This window comes from Boleophthalmus pectinirostris, unplaced genomic scaffold (assembly GCF_026225935.1).
Source record: "Boleophthalmus pectinirostris isolate CB_2022bp ecotype Guang Dong unplaced genomic scaffold, ASM2622593v1 HiC_scaffold_20, whole genome shotgun sequence".
Classification (NCBI taxonomy): domain Eukaryota; kingdom Metazoa; phylum Chordata; class Actinopteri; order Gobiiformes; family Gobiidae; genus Boleophthalmus; species Boleophthalmus pectinirostris.
The window spans coordinates 9230401-9248320 of record NW_026571153.1 but is presented as its reverse complement, the minus strand read 5'-3'; the positions used below and the strand labels follow the sequence as shown (position 1 = coordinate 9248320).

Below are 17920 nucleotides of genomic sequence, written 5' to 3'. Positions count from 1 at the left end.
ACAGCACTTTGCAAACCTTGTTTTTAAAAGTGCTTAATGAATAAATGAATTATTTATTATTATTACAGTATATTCTCAAGTGCTGGTGTAGTTGTGCGATTCTACCACTAGATGACCCCACAACTTTTAAAATAAAGTATTAACACTCTAATCCGGGTAAAACAATATTTTTTTCCATGTAAGCAAGCAGCTGGTACACACAGCTCTGCGTATGAATTACTTTGTGTATGAATTGTGCTATACAAATAAACTTTTATGATGATTATTTATGTTTTGATTTGTTTATATTGTCTGTAAAGCACCTTGAATTACTTTTGTGAACAACTTGTGCTTCATAAATAAACTTGCCTTGCCTATTCTTGTTATTATCACTTCGAATTCTATCTAAACAAATAAAACCGTCTCTGGAAATGTTACAAAACCCACCTTGAACTGGAAAATAGAAAATACACTCTATAAACACCCTTGAATTTAATTTTTGAAGCGTTATTTGAACTCAGTCCTACCCTGGCGGTGGTCCTCACTTGATGGGCACGGTGGGCGACCCGGAGCGGTGGAAGTGGATGTTTTGCCACTTGCTGTCCCTGCGGTGCCAGATGCGGGTCTCCTCAGACTGCATGGTCCGGGGCAGGCCGCTCGAGTCCATGTACTGAGTCAGACGGATGTAGGCGATGCACGCGGCCTCGTCCCCGATCAGGTGCACGTGAGGGTTCAGCAGGATGGTGTGGATGGGCTGCTTGTGTTTGGACAGAGCTGTGGGGATAAGATAGATTTTTAATAGTGCTATAATGTTTAAAAGTCCTATATTAAGGAGCTTTAAGTCATGTTATTATGTCATTTCCTCCTCAAAAACAGACCCAGAGTTGTGTTTTGTTTCATTCACACGTTTGCCATATCCTGCATTATTAGTCAGTCTACATCTCCAGAGATTAAAATGCTCTGCTGTAAAGTGTCATGATGTCATGAAGTGGTAGTTTTCAAGTTAAAAGCTACCGTATTTTTCGAGCTATTAGGTGCTCTGGATTATAAGGCGCACTGTCATTAAATGGTCTATTTTCGAACTTTTTTCACAAATAAACCGCACCGGACTTTAAACGAAACACAGCAGTTGGATGGGTGAGTGGGACTTTGTTTGTTTGTGGTGTTCACGGTGACTCTGGGCTTTGTTCAGTTGTGGCGTGTAGGGAGGGTGCTGTCTGGGACCGCTGGATTGTCGCCGTGTTCGCAGTGACTCAGTTGTTCAGTTGTGTCTAGAAGCGGCACATTGGACTCGCTTTTTCGGTTCGTTCCTCCGTTCCGTTCCTCGTCGGCGTGGAGTGATGAGTGTGTCTGTGGGTGTTTTTCGCTGTGCGGTCGCTGTCTGCTCCGTGTGTGTTTGCGTGCGATGCGGGTGGTGCGGCTTTGTAGTTTACCGTTTGTAGTTTATCGTTTTTTGATGGGGTTAGAGGCTTAAGAGTGCGTCTAATAGCCCGGAAAATACGGTACCTTTGAAATGGTAAGTTTTTTATTTCATTCATTCATAGAGATAAATCCCACACACCGTCTTACTTGCAAATTGTGAGATTTATTTTATCCAAATGATTGTAATGAAGGTGGAGTGGAGCACTTCCTGTATTACCAGAGGTGAGACCAAGTCGTTGTTTTGGAAGTCTCAAGTCTTTGACCTCAAGTTCGAGTCAAGTCCCAAGTCAAATACAGGCAAGTCCAAGTCGAGTCTCAAGTCACTGACCCATAAGTCCAAGTCAAGTCCAAATTGTCTGCTTTGAGCTTCAAGTCATTTCAAGTCTTTAAGTCAAAGTACCAAATATAGCTTAGATTTCTGCAGTTTATAAGAATTTTAAACTAAACTGTACTAAAGAGTATTTAGAAAAAAGTTGTAGAAATGCTATTTTTTCTTTTTTAATTGTCTTGACAAGATCTTAGTGCCAAACATTACAGTCAGAATAGAAAGACTTCTCAAGTCACAGGCCTCAAGTCCAAGTCAAGTCCAAATTTATTGTGCTTCAAGTTCAAATTCAAATCCAAAGTCAAGTCTAAAAAATAGTAACTCAAGTCTAACTCAAGACTTGCAGGTCCCCACCTCTGTGTATTACCACATGACATCACAAGGTGGAACAATGTTTTTTCCTTTTGAGTGAAGAACTTGTGTGTTAAACGTGTGAACGAAACAAAACACAACTCCAGGTTTTTGTTTTGATGAAGAAACAACATTACAACATCAGAAAATAGTGCAATAAGGTCCCTCTAAAACGGGACTAAACGCACAAACTTATTCTGATTCTTGTGTTAGTTTGTTAGTTCATATTTCCCATTTCTTTTTGTCAATTCTTCTGGATGTGTTTAAAATGTGAACTTTGAACAACATCCTTTTATTAAAACATAAACCGTAAATCTAATCACAAAGCTTTTAAAAAAAAACAAACACCTTAGTTGGCCTCATCTTTGCAGAGATCTATTAGAATCTTTCAGTCTTTCAGTTCTTGTTCAGTTATTATATTCTCAAACTAAAATGGTAATTGAGGTACTCCATTTTTCTCTGGTAATTTTCTATCAAATGTAAAAGCTCTTTCTTACTTCAGTTCTAAAATCAAAGGTGTCTTGTGGATCTATAGGCTCTCATTGTGCCGTGCATTATGAGAATGGGACTGCAGCCATCATCATTTGCAGAGGTTTGTAGCGGCCCTTTTATATGCTAATGTAATTTTCACTTTTCTTTTATGACAGGACAGCTCTGCCCCCTCATGTTCCAAAAGTAGTTTCATAATTGTGTTTTTTTTTTTTACCATTTTCAAAGTAAAAGCGGTGGAAGTCCGTGCCCTCCACCAGGTTCCCCAGAGCCTCGGGTTCAAATGACGTCAGGCCGGGGTCACAGATCTTCCTGTAGCACAAACAATGGATACAAACATTAGATAAGAACCTTTTTTTTTTTTTTTTTTTTGCTCCTGCCTTACACTAGCCTTTCACTTCGTGGAAACCGTCTGACCTCGCAGCAATAGGATTCGGTTTTATTTAACCAATCGCTGCTATTTGGTCGTGACATATGTAATGTGCCAAATCCCGTAGGAAGAAGAGCAATAACGTCTTTTCCCTTGATAAAATCCAAACATTCTCTTTGTTCCCGCTTTAAATCCTCGATCTCAGGAATCGTTGCCATGTTGTTGTTGTACTTGGTTGTATGTTTTCGTCTACATCCATCTCGTTCGCTTTGTTTACTGTTGTGCTGTTCCACTAAAGGGACCCAGACAGGGGCTTGAGTTTGACGTCATGGCTTCACAGCTCTTCGCTGATTGATCAGTGTCTACAACTTCCGGGGTTCTTGCAAACCGTCTAGTGTATTCTGATTCCTGACCTAGTCGCTGAAGAGAAATGAAATTAAGCTTTAGGCACTAGGTGGCGCCAGCCTGGCTAGCCTTACACTAACACTGACATTAATTTTAATTTTAATTTGATATTTTATACAGAAAATTAAACCAGGACTTTCCCAACAAGAAGGAAATCCCCTGAAAAAACTTGAAAGATTAAAAAAACAAAAAAGCAAACCAAACTTAAAGGTTGCTATAACATGTGCTTCTACTGGTTTAACAAAGATACTAAAATCACAACTTGATCTGTGATGCCATGAACTGTCACACTTTGGATACACTATGCGTGGGTTTCATAATTATAAAAAAAATAAAAAGATTGTTACCATTGCAATTATCAGTTTCAAACAAAACATCCTTTCTTTTGAATGTGAAAAAGTCCTTAGTTTATCGGAAAACTTGGTGAATAAATTACCTTTGTCATCAGTAAAGTCAATATATTAATTGTACACGTTTACACCAGGACTACATCAGGTCTAAATCAGGTCTAAACCAGGACTGAACCAGGTCTAAACCAGGTCTAAACCAGGACTGAACCAGATCTAAACCAGGTCTAAACCAGGTCTAAACCAGGACTGAACCAGGACTGAACCAGGACTGAACCAGGTCTAAACCAGGACTGAACCAGGTCTAAACCAGAACTGAACCAGGACTAAACCAGGACTACACCAGGACTACACCAGGACTACACCAGGACTGAACCAGGACTGAACCAGGTCTAAACCAGAACTGAACCAGGACTAAACCAGGACTACACCAGGACTACACCAGGACTGAACCAGGACTGAACCAGGACTGAACCAGGACTGAACCAGGTCTAAACCAGGTCTAAACCAGGTCTAAACCAGGACTGAACCAGGACTGAACCAGGACTGAACCAGGACTACACCAGGACTACACCAGGACTGAACCAGGACTGAACCAGGTCTAAACCAGGACTGAACCAGGTCTAAACCAGAACTGAACTAGGACTAAACCAGGACTGAACCAGGACTGAACCAGGACTGAACCAGGACTGAACCAGGACTGAACCAGGACTACACCAGGACTACACCAGGACTGAACCAGGACTGAACCAGGTCTAAACCAGGACTGAACCAGGTCTAAACCAGAACTGAACTAGGACTAAACCAGGACTGAACCAGGACTGAACCAGATCGGGCGACGGCTGCGCTTAGACTTGTGGGCGTGGAGTAAAATTTGTTATATTTGTTATTTTTTTAATATCTCACGTCGAGAAGTGGGTGGACGACGTACCCCCGCGTACCACGCCCACTACACCCCTGTTCATCGAGACCAATCCAGACCAAGTTACAGGTCAGATCTGTGGAGAGGCGACCCCACACAGTCAGAATGTCTGTTTTTCTAAGTATTGTTGAGCTTTAAAACCACCTGTAATTAGCGTTGTTTTAACGTAACATACAAACAATTCAGTGTCAATTCAAACTCACGTGTAGGCCTCAAAATCTCCACTGTTGATTGCCTCGATGAGCTGCTCCGTCACTTTGATAATCTCTTGCTTGCGGGCTGAAAACAACGCAGAAAACGATCAGAATTCACCATTCACCAAAACGACGTCCATTTGCACAGATAAGGAAACATGCATTCACAAAACACACACTTGGACCAAATCGGGGGAGAGGAGAATTAGCAAGGACTGGACAAGACAACATCTAAATTACCTTTCATGCTAAGAAGGTAAGCTAGAAGACAGCAGACAACAAGAGGTCACATGGACAGAAGACAAATCCCATACAGTCTAGTCATGCGTTACCTTCCACCGCCTGCATAGTCTCATTCTCGGGGCATTTTTTCATCTGACTACTAACTTTAAAGTGACCGTGTGACCGTGTGACCGCGGTCATGGAAAGCATCATGACCAGACACCACACAGGAGACATGCTGAGGTAGGTGTGGTTGAACTATTGAACGTAGCGAGGTTTTAAAGCGGGCTATGAAGTCCGAAGTGATCCCAGAATCTGATTGGTTTGCGGTGAAGGCGTTCGGTTCACAGTGGACCGGCTGTGTGTGTAGTGAAGCTGCTTTAGACCGGTTAGGACGGGGGTCGATAGACTTTGAGACAGTGGGCAGAGAGCAGAGGACACACAATTCTCATATTTGTACTGTTTGGTATATTGGTTATCGGCTTTAAATCTCATTGATATTTTGTTTGGCCAACCAGATGCCTAAAGAATATGCACAACTCTTTACTTGGAGATGAAGAGACACTGCACAAAACATGACTACACAGCTCTCGTATCCACTTTGTAGTAAAACAGGTTTGTGTATGAATTTGTAGTCATTTCAAATCGTATAATTTTAGTCGAGAACCGCATTTTTCAGACTATAAGTCACACTTTTTTTTCATGTTTTGGGTGGTCCTGTGACTTATACTCCGGTGCGATTTATGTATTAAAATTTTCACACTGACAACCGACTGACTGACTGCTCGCTCTAGTCTTGTGTGTCAGTATCTGCGCATGTCTCCTGCAGAAAGAGCTGCTGTCCTGTCTGTATAATGTCAGTCGATCGCACCATTACTTCTGTACCACTGAAAATTTAACATTTAAGTGACATCAGTGACAACCAAAACCATCCTGTCAGGATTCAGAAAGGCCGGAATAATTCTAATTGGAACTGATGCTGACGAGAGCGACACAGAAGAGGAAGCGTCGCTCCGTTTACCTCTGGAAGTCACAGAGTTGCTCAAAAGTGACACTGAGGATGAAGAATTCAATGGATTTAGTGATTTGGAGTGAGATGGAGAGTTTGGTAAACTTGTTCTGTTCTGTTGTTTATGTTATATTTATCTGAAGAACTGTTCATATGTGACATTAACAGTCTGTTGTTCTCTGTTCTATTGTTATTACTAGAACTTGCCTTTCATGGTGAAATGTTGGTTCCTGGTTTCTGATTTTATATACATTTATATTAATATATAAATTTCCCCCAAAAAGTGCAATTTATAGTCCGGTGTGACTTATTTGGCTGGTGTGACTTATACTCCAGAGTGATTTATAGACCAAAAAATACAGTAATCAAAATCGCCCTTTCATATCGGCCCAAAATTATCCGCAAAGTGTATTGGCTATCGGTTTCTCTGGATTCAAAACAATCAGTATCAGCATCAGCCATGAAAAAAAACCCATATAGGAATATCAGATTTTTTTCTAAGCTTTGTCAGAACTGAAAACGTGCTTAATTTTGACAAAATTCCCACTTTTATATTTACATGGTCGTGAACCATGTGTAGGCTGCTGAGGTTAACTGAGACTATACTATTATTAGGTCAACTGGATTTTGTTCTTTAAAACATCCAGTTCACATAATAATATAATTTTGAGTAATATCATACCTGGATTATTACAAAATTAAGTTTAAGCATGTGTTTTAGAGCAGAGGTCAGACTTGTAAATGTAACTACTTTTTGTTAAATTGCATTAAAGACAATCTTATTCTTCCTACAAAAATAAAATTGAAAAAAAAAAAAAAAGGAAATGTGGGAGAAAATATGTGATTTTGCCCAGCTTTAATGAACAGTATGACTTTGATTTTGATGGAAAACCAATCAGCAAAAGCATCACAGCTCAGTCCAAACACAACACAGACAAAGCATGAACGCAGCAGCTCCTCCTCCGCCTCTTCCTCTTGAAAGTAGAAACTTTAAGAGCTGAAAGAGGGTGTAAATTTCTTAAAAACAAAGTCTGCTGTAAAGTTTTATGATCTCTGAGAGCGTAATCAAATGTCTGCGAGTCTACAGAGCTGTTCTAAATATAAACAGTATAATAAAGTTAATGTTTTAAGTTTTTAAATTGATAATTGTTGATCTAATTGATTGATTGATATATATTTGACCTAGTTACAATATGCAGTGTTTAATCAAATGTCAACATATCCACTTGTCACAGGATGAAATGTAGTGACAGTTTATGACCAGTAGGTGGCGGTGCAAGACTAATTTATAACACTACTAGTTTTAAGGAACGCTATTTTTCTACTAATTTTCACCAAATCTTCACCAAATCTACTGGGAAATAAACTAAAGTTACAACCAAATCTAATGCAACCCAATCAGATGCAACTATAAACAGAATTATTCATAAAATCAGGCGAGTTTAGAACCAATTTCCATGTTTGATTTTGATATTTTTTGCTTTGGGAAATACAAAAGTTCAATTTGTGTATTGTGAATAGTAATTAGTGAAAATATCGTGGAGAATTTGGTTTAAATAAGGATTTTGGTGATGGGGTTGCAGCTGCAGGGGCTACTTCTTGTTAAACTATTCTACAAATCTTACACTTACACTGAAAATCCACGGGGCCCAATCTCGGCAGGGGCCCCGTATCGTCTGCGCGCTCGCTTTGGGAATCACACCGGCATTTGTGGGCGTGGTCCGGACTGAACAGCAGAAAAACGGTCGCACAAAACAGAACTACGTACGCTGCAACTAAAGCCCAGAGAATCCCCAGGGTGCACTGCTCTGAGCCGAGCCACACCGGGGACCAGAGACTAAAACTAAAACTGTACCACGGGAAAACTGACAATGAAGAGGAGGAGGAGAAGGAGGAGGACGAGGAGGAGGAGTGGGGGAGGAGGCGTGGGCTTTGAGGGTCCAGGTTTTTGAGGTAGAAGATGTGAGGGCTGGAGGGACGACGAGAACATTTGGCAGCTACTGTTTGTAACAATGAAAAGATGGAGGAGAAAGAAAGAAGGGAAAAAAAAAATGAAATGGTGACGGAAAACAAACGATGATGACCTGAGGCGTGAGAAAATTATGTCGTTAAAATACTGTCAGCGTGCGGCACCTGAGGCGACTGTACAGTATAAGACATGTATTTCAAACTGTTACAAAATGAGAGTTATGTAAAGTATTATTTTATGGTTGTTTAAGTGTCCAGGTTAGAAGAATTTGTGTGAAAAGAGATGTAAAATTACACTTTTAAATTGAACTTTTAGTAGGTAAACTTGCTGGTTATTACCTTGAAAAAACAAAATACAGTTTGGTAAATAGTTTCTTTTCTGTTAATCTAGTTTGAGTGGACTGTATACCAAAAAATTGAGGTGAAGTACAATACTTAAGTACAAATTTTAGGTATCTGTACTTCACTTAAGTACATTTTACACTGGATACTTTTTACTTTTTCTTCACTACATCTGAGAACGTGTATCTGTACTTTCTACTCCACTATGTTCTAGAGCTAGACTGAAAAGTAAAAGAAAAGTAAAAAGTACAAACATGCTGAAAATGAGGAGACTTTTTTTTAGCACATTTGAGTTTCTGTCTGAACTTTGAGTAAACCAAAAACACAAAAACTGCCACAAAATTTTAGAAATCAATTGAATCTCTTAAAATCAGCTTAACTGTTTATCAAAATCACGACATTTAATCGTTTAATTGTTCTAAAAATCTCTGCAAATAGTTTTACTTTTTACTCTTAAAGTACACTTTTAAATTGAACTTTTCGTAGGTAAACTTGCTGGTTATTACCATAAAAAAACAAAATACAGTTTGGTAAATAGTTTCTTTTCTGTAGTATAGTTTGAGTGGACAGTACAGCAACAAATGAAGGTAAAGTACAAATTTTAGGTATCTGTACTTCACTTAAGTAAATTTTACAGTGGATATTTTTAACTTTTACTTCATTACATTTGAGAACGTGTATCTGTACTTTCTACTCCACTATGTTTTAGAGTTACACTGAAAAGTATAAAGTACTTTTATTGCTGGAGATCTGCTGAAATGGCACACATTTAATTTGAGTTTCTATCCCAATTTTAAGTAAACAAAAAACACAAAAATGGCCACAAATATTTAAAAATCATTTGAATCTCTTAAAAAGTGCTTATTTTTTTCTCAAAATCGCTACATCTCAACTTTCAATTGTTCTAAAAATCTCTGCAAAATACTTTTACTTTTTGCTCTTAAAAATTTCAGCAAATACTTTTTACTCTTTAAGTACATTTTTAAACAGGTACTTTACTACTTTTACTTAAGTAGATTTTTTTCATGTGATACTTTTACTTTTACAACATAAATAGTCTTAAAATCTGTTTTGCTGTTTATTAAAGCTGCACTACGAAACTTTTGTAGTGGAGAGTCCGCCCCCTGTTTCCATGGAGATGTTATTGTTTGCCTGAAATGTTCCACAATTTGGTATTAAACTTGCAGATTAGGCCAAGTTATAGGTCAGATCTGCGGAGAGGCAACCCTGCTCACGGAAGAATGTTTTTTGAGGCATTTTTGAGCAATAAAACATCTGTAATAATAAAGCAAGACAACTTTAATGCCATACTGCAGAACTTTTTAGACAATATAGTAACATATCCAGTAAGATAATTAGATCCCTCACCAGAAAAGCTGTGTAATTTTCACCTTATTTACTTGCTTCTCCATAGATCTGACTTAACATACCTCCATTGTGGTTGGTAAAAGTGAATATTTACAACTAAAATCTATTGGTTTATTATCATGGAAGTTTAACTCGGAATTTGTTGTGATGTGACGACAGAATCCCGAGGACTATGGAGGTCGGAAGGCAATGATTAAACGTAAAAAAAATGAAAATGAACTGTAAACAAAAAACACATAAACTTTAAAGGTGCATTGTGTAACTTTTCTGATCTTTGGTGGAGTGTCTGTCGAACGCTTTTCTCCATGGAGATGTTATTGTTTTGCCTCAAAATGTTTCACAGTATGACATTAAACCTTTCTATCTTCATGGAGACCAAACCAGACCAAAATACAGGTCAGATCTGTGGAAAGGCGACCCCGCTCACAGTCAGAATGAGTGTTTTTCTAGGTATTTTTGAGCTATAAAACCATCTGTATTTGAATAAATCTAAAGTAGAGCTGTTTAATGTCACACTATGAAAAGTAGAGCAATGACATCTCCATAGAAACAAGCAGCTGATGGACCCTCCACCAAAAAAGTTACACGAATGCACCTTTAATTAAAGTAAAGTAAAGTATAAAACGCTGTAATATCCGTAGGTGATTTCAGGTCCAGTGGAAGATAAGGCCTTTTATCAGAGAAAAAAAAAAATTGTGACATGCAAGAACCAAGCAAAGTCAATCCAAAAACATGCTGGAAAATCAAATGAACAAAGTGTTTCTCAAGCAAAGTTTTGAACAGAAAAATGAAGCGAATGTAGAAAGTAGAAAGTAGAAAAGACATTGTGCAGATGTGGTGCATACCTCGAACATCTTCATCCTCTATAGTGGTGTTGGCGCTCTCACTGGAACCCTAGAGAAGACGACAGCTTTGAGATCAACAAACTAGTAGATTTTTTATTTAACTAAACCAAACCTAACAAAAAATTAGATAGTCTTGGTCAACTTGGTTACATATGGTGCGCATCCCAGAGGCAACCCACCCAGACAGGAGAGGAGCATGAATGAAAATGCTAAAAATCTGTTCCACGTCATCTAGGAACCAAACCCAGAACTTAGCCTCTATGTAACTTAAAGGGACAGTCCAGAGTTTTGAACATAGGACTTAATTTCCTAGTGAGCCAGAGAGTTGGAGACGTGTGGAGACACTTTTTAAAATATTCCATCCAGTCCTTGTATTTGCAGAGGTCACTGGTGCTAGGCTAGTGCATGTCAATGGCCATAGTTATCCTGTCACTAAAAACAGTCTTACCCACTCCACAAAACACCCGAAACAAATCTATTATTACGCCAGACTGTCGATGTAAATGTCTGTGTCGATAGAATAATTTTAGAAGTAAAACTAATCTTGTATTTGAAGGATTTATGCCTGAGCAGCAGCAGTGACTTGTACTTCCTGATAGAAAGTTTGGCAGTGGCGGACTGATATATGAAAAAATAGTCCCTCAACATGCGACGATTCATGCGATGCAAGGTTAGTTTTATTTCAAACATTATTCTATCAACACAGACATTTACATCAACAGTCTGGCTTAATAAAAATTTTGCTTTGGGTGTTTTGTGGAGTGGGTAAGACTGTTTTTATTGGCAGGATAACTATGGCCATTGACATGCACTAGGCCAACACCAGCGACCTCTGCAAATACAAGGACTGGATGTATGAATATTTAAAAAAGTGTCTCCCCACGTCTCCAACACTCTGGCTCACTAGGAAATGAGGCCCTATGTCCAAAATTACAAACTGTTTCCAGTTGATAGGATAAATTTTCTTTATTTTTACAGAATTTTCAACAATTAAGCAGGAAGCAACAGGGACAGCTAGTTTTATCCAATCAGAAGTGATGCTGGATGAGAACCATGTACAAACAACTGCCAAAAACTACCCCGAACAGTTGTTTCTCTGCCATGGTTCAACGTCAGAGTGAGAAAAGGGATTACATACACTCTCATTCCCTCATTAGAAACATTTGGATCATTTCAGCACTGGAGTTGCCAATCTCCAAGGCAAAATGGTAGCTCTTAACTTAAAAACTACCACTTCATGACATCACAAGGTGGAACAGAGCATTTTGAGCTTTGGAGATGGAGTCAGACTAATAACAAAGGATTACTCAAACAAGCGTGAATGACACAAACTCGACTCAAGGCTTGTTTTAGAGCAGGCAGCAACATTCAGATATGACTTCAAGCTTAAAGAGTCCATTTTAATCAGTGTATCATTTATCATTTGTTTTTCAAAACAAAACCAAAAATAAAAAAATGAAAAAACTAATTTTCTTCATTATTTCTCTCCAAAACCAAAATGAAAAAAAAAAGAAGAAGAAAAAAACAAAAAACAGATAATGATTTGTTTTAGACTGTCAGGTGGTCAGGACTGAGACCAGGATTAGACCGGGACCAGACTGGGACTGAGACTGGGAGCAAACCAGAACTGAGACCAGGATTGAGACCAGGACTGTGGCCTGTTTAGACCTAGTTTAGTCATCGTTCAGTCCTGGTTCAGACCTGGCTCAGTTCTGGTTCAGTCCTGTTTTGGTCCTGTTTTAGACCTGGTTTAGACCTGGTTTAGATCTGGTTTAGACCTGGTTTAGTCATGGTTCAGTCCTATTTTAGTCCTAGAATCAGTTCTGGCTCAGTCCTGGTTCAGTCCTGGTTTAGACCTGGTTTAGACCTGGTTTAGACCTGGTTTAGACCTGGTTTAGACCTGGTTTAGACCTGGTTTAGTCATGGTTCAGTCCTAGTTTAGTCCTGGTTTAGTCCTGGTTTAGTCCTGGTTTAGTCCTGGTTTACTCCTGGTTCAGTCCTGTTTTAGTCCTAGGATCAGTCCTGGCTCAGTCCTGGTCCAGTCCTGTTTTAGTCCTGTTTTAGTCCTGTTTTAGTCCTGGTTCAGTCCTGGTTCAGTCCTGGCTGAGTCCTGGCTCAGTCCTGGTTCATTTTGATTTTGGAGACAAATAATGAAGAAAATTGCTGTTTTTTTGCATTTTCTTATTTTTGATTTTATTTTGAAAAACAAATGAACGATACACAGATTCATTCTGTGTAGGACTGAACCTTTAATCCTATGAACCCCTTACAATTTTTAAACAAATTTTTCCAAACAACATGACTTTGCTACGAGGCACGGACGAACAATACCACTACACTTACCCCATCTACACAACACAACACGAGGGCTTTGTCATGTCGCCGCACAAAGCCACACACACACACACACACACGAGCATGCACAGGCCCATGGGGGGTTTATTCACGTATGATATTATATTTTATTATGTAATGCAGGAGCGCACTTTCACACACACACATCAGTGACTCCAGGCTGCTGTCCCATTTCACATGAACAGCTCCCAACAACATGCCAACACAATATCGCTTTACACAACAACACTTCAAGCCTCATGTTCGGTTTATTCGTCAAACATGGACTTGGTATGGAATAAAATTATACAAACAGTTATGTAAGGCACGATCAGAGGTGGGTAGGAATCAGCTAAATAAAATCTGTCATGTGGTTTTTGAGGAAAGTTTACTCACAATAGTAGTTTGCGAACAGCGTATTTTACTTCTACTTGTGCGATGATGGGTTTATATATATATTTTTTTGGAAGTTTTTTAGTTAATCCTCTAGCTGTAAGTAAATCTATAAATGCCATTGTATCTAGGCTGCACATCACATCAAATATAGACCTAAACCAGGACTGAAACAGGACCAAACCAGTCTACATCTGGACTAAACTAAACCAGGATATGTGAACGCAACCTTAGTTTAGATAATTTTTGTGCATATGTGAAAATATCAGAATCAATTATTATTTAATGTTTTACTTTTATGTATGATTGAATAAATTCTAAATAGTAAATCGGATGTTAGATGCTTAAACATGTTCACAAAACTTTACTACTTACTCTACTTTTACTACAGTCAGGGTTCCCACTCTTTTTCACTGACAAAATTTAAAAACTTTTCCATGACTTTTTCATGACCTAAAGTGAATTTTCCATGACTTTATGCCACCTACATGTGTAGAATTGATCAGACTTTTAGGGCTGAATATGAAATGTTAACCCTTTTCACTCACCTTATGGTTTGGTTTTATAGTTTTGTAACATTCAGAATACTGTCAGTGCATTTATTGTCGTCTCTTTTAAACAAAAGTTCAGAAATAATCATAATAGCCTCATGATAACTTAACAGAATGCTGTAGTTGTGTGAAAGAGAGACTAAAATTCCATGACATTTCTAGGCCTGAAACATTACATTTTCAATTTCCATCACTTTTCCGTGGGAACCCTGTACAGTATTTATTTAGCTCACGACTACTTCTACTTGGGTTGTATTGATGCATTATGTAATTTTTCCTGGGGCGACCTCAACCCTGTAGTTTCCATGAAGATGTTACTGTTTTGCCTGGAATAGTCCACAGTATGGCTTTAAAGTGATCCATCGTGCATTCATTTAGTTCAGAAAAAACTGCACTTGGGTCTGTACATATGAAATCAGCTGCCCTCCCCTATGAGCCGTCTCAGATTTATAAGCATTTTCGAGAGACCATAACTTCATAAAAAATAGAGCTAGGAAGCTAAAAATTTGCATTACTGTAGATTCTTGGTCATAGATTCTAAATCTGTTGTCAAATATTGGGTATCTTTATTAAGGGGGGTGCTGTGGGCCCCCAAAATCTCAAATCTGGTTGCTGCTCAAATTTTTTTTCAATTTTAAAGGTCCAAGATCTATTTACTCCAAGCAAATATTTACAAACTAACTGCTGAATATTTGAGAGAATGACCATTTCTGACAATAATCTCACACTTTTCTGAGCTTTCATGTGGATGGTGTAGAGCCCCAAATATCATCACAGACCAAATGTGATCTTTCGGGCCCCTTCTTTGGACCCTCAGTTCCCCATGTGGGCACAGACAGATGTTGATCAAATTTTTACCAGAGAAAGTTTGGCATATTCTGATTAACACCTCCTTAATAAAGATTCCCAATATTTGACAACAGATTTAGAATCTATGACCCAGAATCTACAATAATACAACATTTCCTCGCTCTATTTTTAATGAAGTTACGGTCTCTGAAAAATGCTTATAAATGAGGATATCTGAAAAAGTGAGCATGGCCCCAAAATTTCAATGGGCCATAACTCAGGAATGACTGAAGTGATTGAGGTAAAATGTTTGATTTGTTCATTTGGCAAATTTAGACATTTTCTTCTGAAAAATGTTCAGCAAAATCTGAGATGGCTCATAGGGGAGATTCCTTGAAAACGGCTGATTTCATATGGACTGACCCACTTTCGAGGTGGAGGTTGGTTTTCCCCGAGTCCCGTGCACAATAAAATGCAGCATTTCCATAGAGAAAAACACTTTAATGCCATACTGTGGAACATTTAAGGTATATCTATGCCATTTTAATGTAGACAAGTCCCAGAAAAGTCACATGGAGCACCTTTAAGTGACGCTACAACTTTGTACTTCAGCTATTCGCCACTCTACCCACCTCTAGGCACGAGAATGAACGACAATGTTGGAACTGATGTGGTTTATCGCACAGACATGCATCAACGTTCCCACAACAGATGAACATGGAGTAGCCAAGCATCACAACCAAAGCAGCAAAACCCATAAGGCACGACGTACACTACAAGTACAGTACAGTACAGTGTGTCACAGCTACGGCAGGACTCTAGCGGGGATGGAGAATACCTTCGTTCCGTCTGTGGGGTTGTGGATTACTGTAGTTTGGGGCTCCTGATTGGAAGCCGCAAGAAAAGTTGAACACAAGCAGGTTAAGATTCAAATCAAGTCAAGTCAACCAGGAAAATATGTAAGATACCAGACTATGTGGGCATAACTATCACCATGGAAACACGCAACAGATGGTTCAACATGTACACGCTAACACTTACACATGTGCTGCTGTGTATACGATAGCACACGACGCCACGGGGGTAAAATTAGACGCCGACTGTACGCGCATATTGTTACGACGGCGATGAGGAGTACAGTCTGTGAGCACATGAACGGCAGCTAAATGGGGTTAGTCCCAGCTGACCCGCAGAAATAGACCTATTTACATGACAATAGCGATCTAAAAAAAGAAGTGCCTTTATATCATGCTCCACATATGTTCATTAATATGCACCGATTACAATATGCATGATTCATATTTTATCACCTAGAATTAACAGGAGCACATCCCAGCTGCTTAGATTGAGATAAGGTATGCAATTACGTCGTCTACAAGGCCTTGACGTAAATTAAACATTGACTTTTATGTCTCTATAGGATGATTTGAGTTATTAAATTAGTAGTAGCCGACGCGTGGAAGTTATGGAAATGTTATTACAACTTAAAAACTAAACTTCACAATAGAATACTTAATTATTCCTGTGATTTTTCATAATCAGTAAGAGGAGTGGTGTTTCTGCAACTGGAGTCAGAGATGAATTTGCGTTAAAATTTGATATGCGCATTTCCAACTACGGCAACACCTACACGGACAAATATGTTAAGTTAAAGATGAGCCCAGTAGAGCTTTTTCACAATGGCTGGAAGTGCCGTGATGAAGGGTAAACGTCCCGGTTAATGGTTTTCTTTGGCAAAAAATCTGTAGAAATGTCTTGCGTATTTTCCACCAGCTTCATAAATCTGCCCCATCACCAAATGTTCATCCAACAAGGTCCACAAAGAACATATTCTGTCCATGAAGAATTTATCCACAACTATCAACGTAAGAAAGACGAAAACTTTAAGGTGAACGACGCATTAGTGAACAACTCCTGAGCAAAACTAATATTATGGTATTACATAAAACATAAGTAATAAGGAATTCAGTAATAAGTAACATTTTCTTTCGCTTATCTGGGGCCAGGTCGCGGGTGCAGCGGTCTAAACAGGGACTCCCAGACTTCCCTCACCCCGGACACTTCCTCCAGCTCCTCCGGGGGGACCTCAAGACGTTCCCAGGCCAGCCCAGAGACATAGTCCCTCCAGCGTGTCCTGGGTCTTCCCTGGGGTCTCCTTCCGGTGGGACATGCCCGGAACACCTCCCGAGGGAAGCATCCAGGAAGCATCTGGAGCAAATGCCCGAGCCACCTCAACTCTACTCCGAGCTCCTCACCCAATCTCCGCGATCTTGTTCTTTCGGTCATTACCCAAAGCTCATGACCATAGGTGAGGGGAGGAACGTAAACTGACCGGTAAATCGAGAGCTTTGCCTTTCTGCAAAAAATCAATTTCATGACGTAGATATTAGAATAGATAGATTTGTTCAGTTTGAATGCTACAGGCGTTCACAGATTACATGTCTAGCATTTAAACTTCACAAATTTATCTAACTATGCCAATATCAACATCATGAAATTGATTTTTTTAATTTTAATTGTAGAATCAGTCTGATTTAACAAGTTACTAATGTTTTATTCATGACCATAATATTAGTTTTGCTCAGGAGTAGTTCACTAATGCTCATCGTTGTTCATCTTTACATTTTCATCTTTCTTACCTTGATAGTTGTGGATAAATTCTTCATGGACAGAATTTGTCCTTTGTCGACTTTCTTGGACAAAGATTTGGTGATGGGACAGATTTATGAAGCTGGAGGAAAATCCGCGAGACATTTCTACAGATATTTTGGCATAGAAAAGCTTGGAGTGACGTTTACCCTACATCGAGGCACTTCCGGCCGGTGTGAAAAAGGTCAATAATTCCTGGGATTTTTGGTGATTCCGCAATTGGAGTCAGAGCTGAATTTGCGTCACAATTCGATATGTGCATTTCCAACGCTTGTCATTTACTACAACAACACCTACACAGACAAATATGTGAAGATAAAGATGAGCCCAATATGAGTCCAGAGTTTCTGTAAACACATTTAACGTCTAAAAAGTCTGAACAAACAAACCAGCGCAGAAAAAACATCAAGATAAACTGATTTGAGTTTAATATTTTAATTGTTTTGTGAGTATTTTACAAGAGTTTTTCTTATAATAAAACACTGTGAAACTTTCTTTGTGAACTCGATTTAACTTTAATGGATGACGAACTAAGATTTCAGCTGATATTTTCAACAGTTTTTGGCGAAGTTAATGAAAATATAGTCAAGCTCACAGCGACGATGGTTTGACGCAAATTGGGCAAGTGACTCATATTGGGCAATGA

General features: G+C 38.9%; 1 protein-coding gene across 3 annotated transcripts in view; it reads right to left on the bottom strand.

Annotated features, from left to right (window-relative positions):
- The window catches only part of LOC110158726 (calcium/calmodulin-dependent protein kinase type II delta chain), a 177370-nt gene that overhangs the window by 3602 nt on the left and 155848 nt on the right, over positions 1 to 17920 (bottom strand). For all 3 annotated transcript variants that reach the window (XM_055156699.1, XM_055156700.1, XM_055156701.1), the window contains 4 exons: positions 10559 to 10607; positions 4814 to 4889; positions 2784 to 2878; positions 507 to 753 (listed from right to left, as the gene is read on the bottom strand). In XM_055156699.1, coding sequence (XP_055012674.1) covers positions 521 to 753; positions 2784 to 2878; positions 4814 to 4889; positions 10559 to 10607 — 453 coding nt within the window. In that variant the 3' untranslated portion in view covers positions 507 to 520. The remainder of the gene's footprint in view (positions 1 to 506; positions 754 to 2783; positions 2879 to 4813; positions 4890 to 10558; positions 10608 to 17920) is intronic.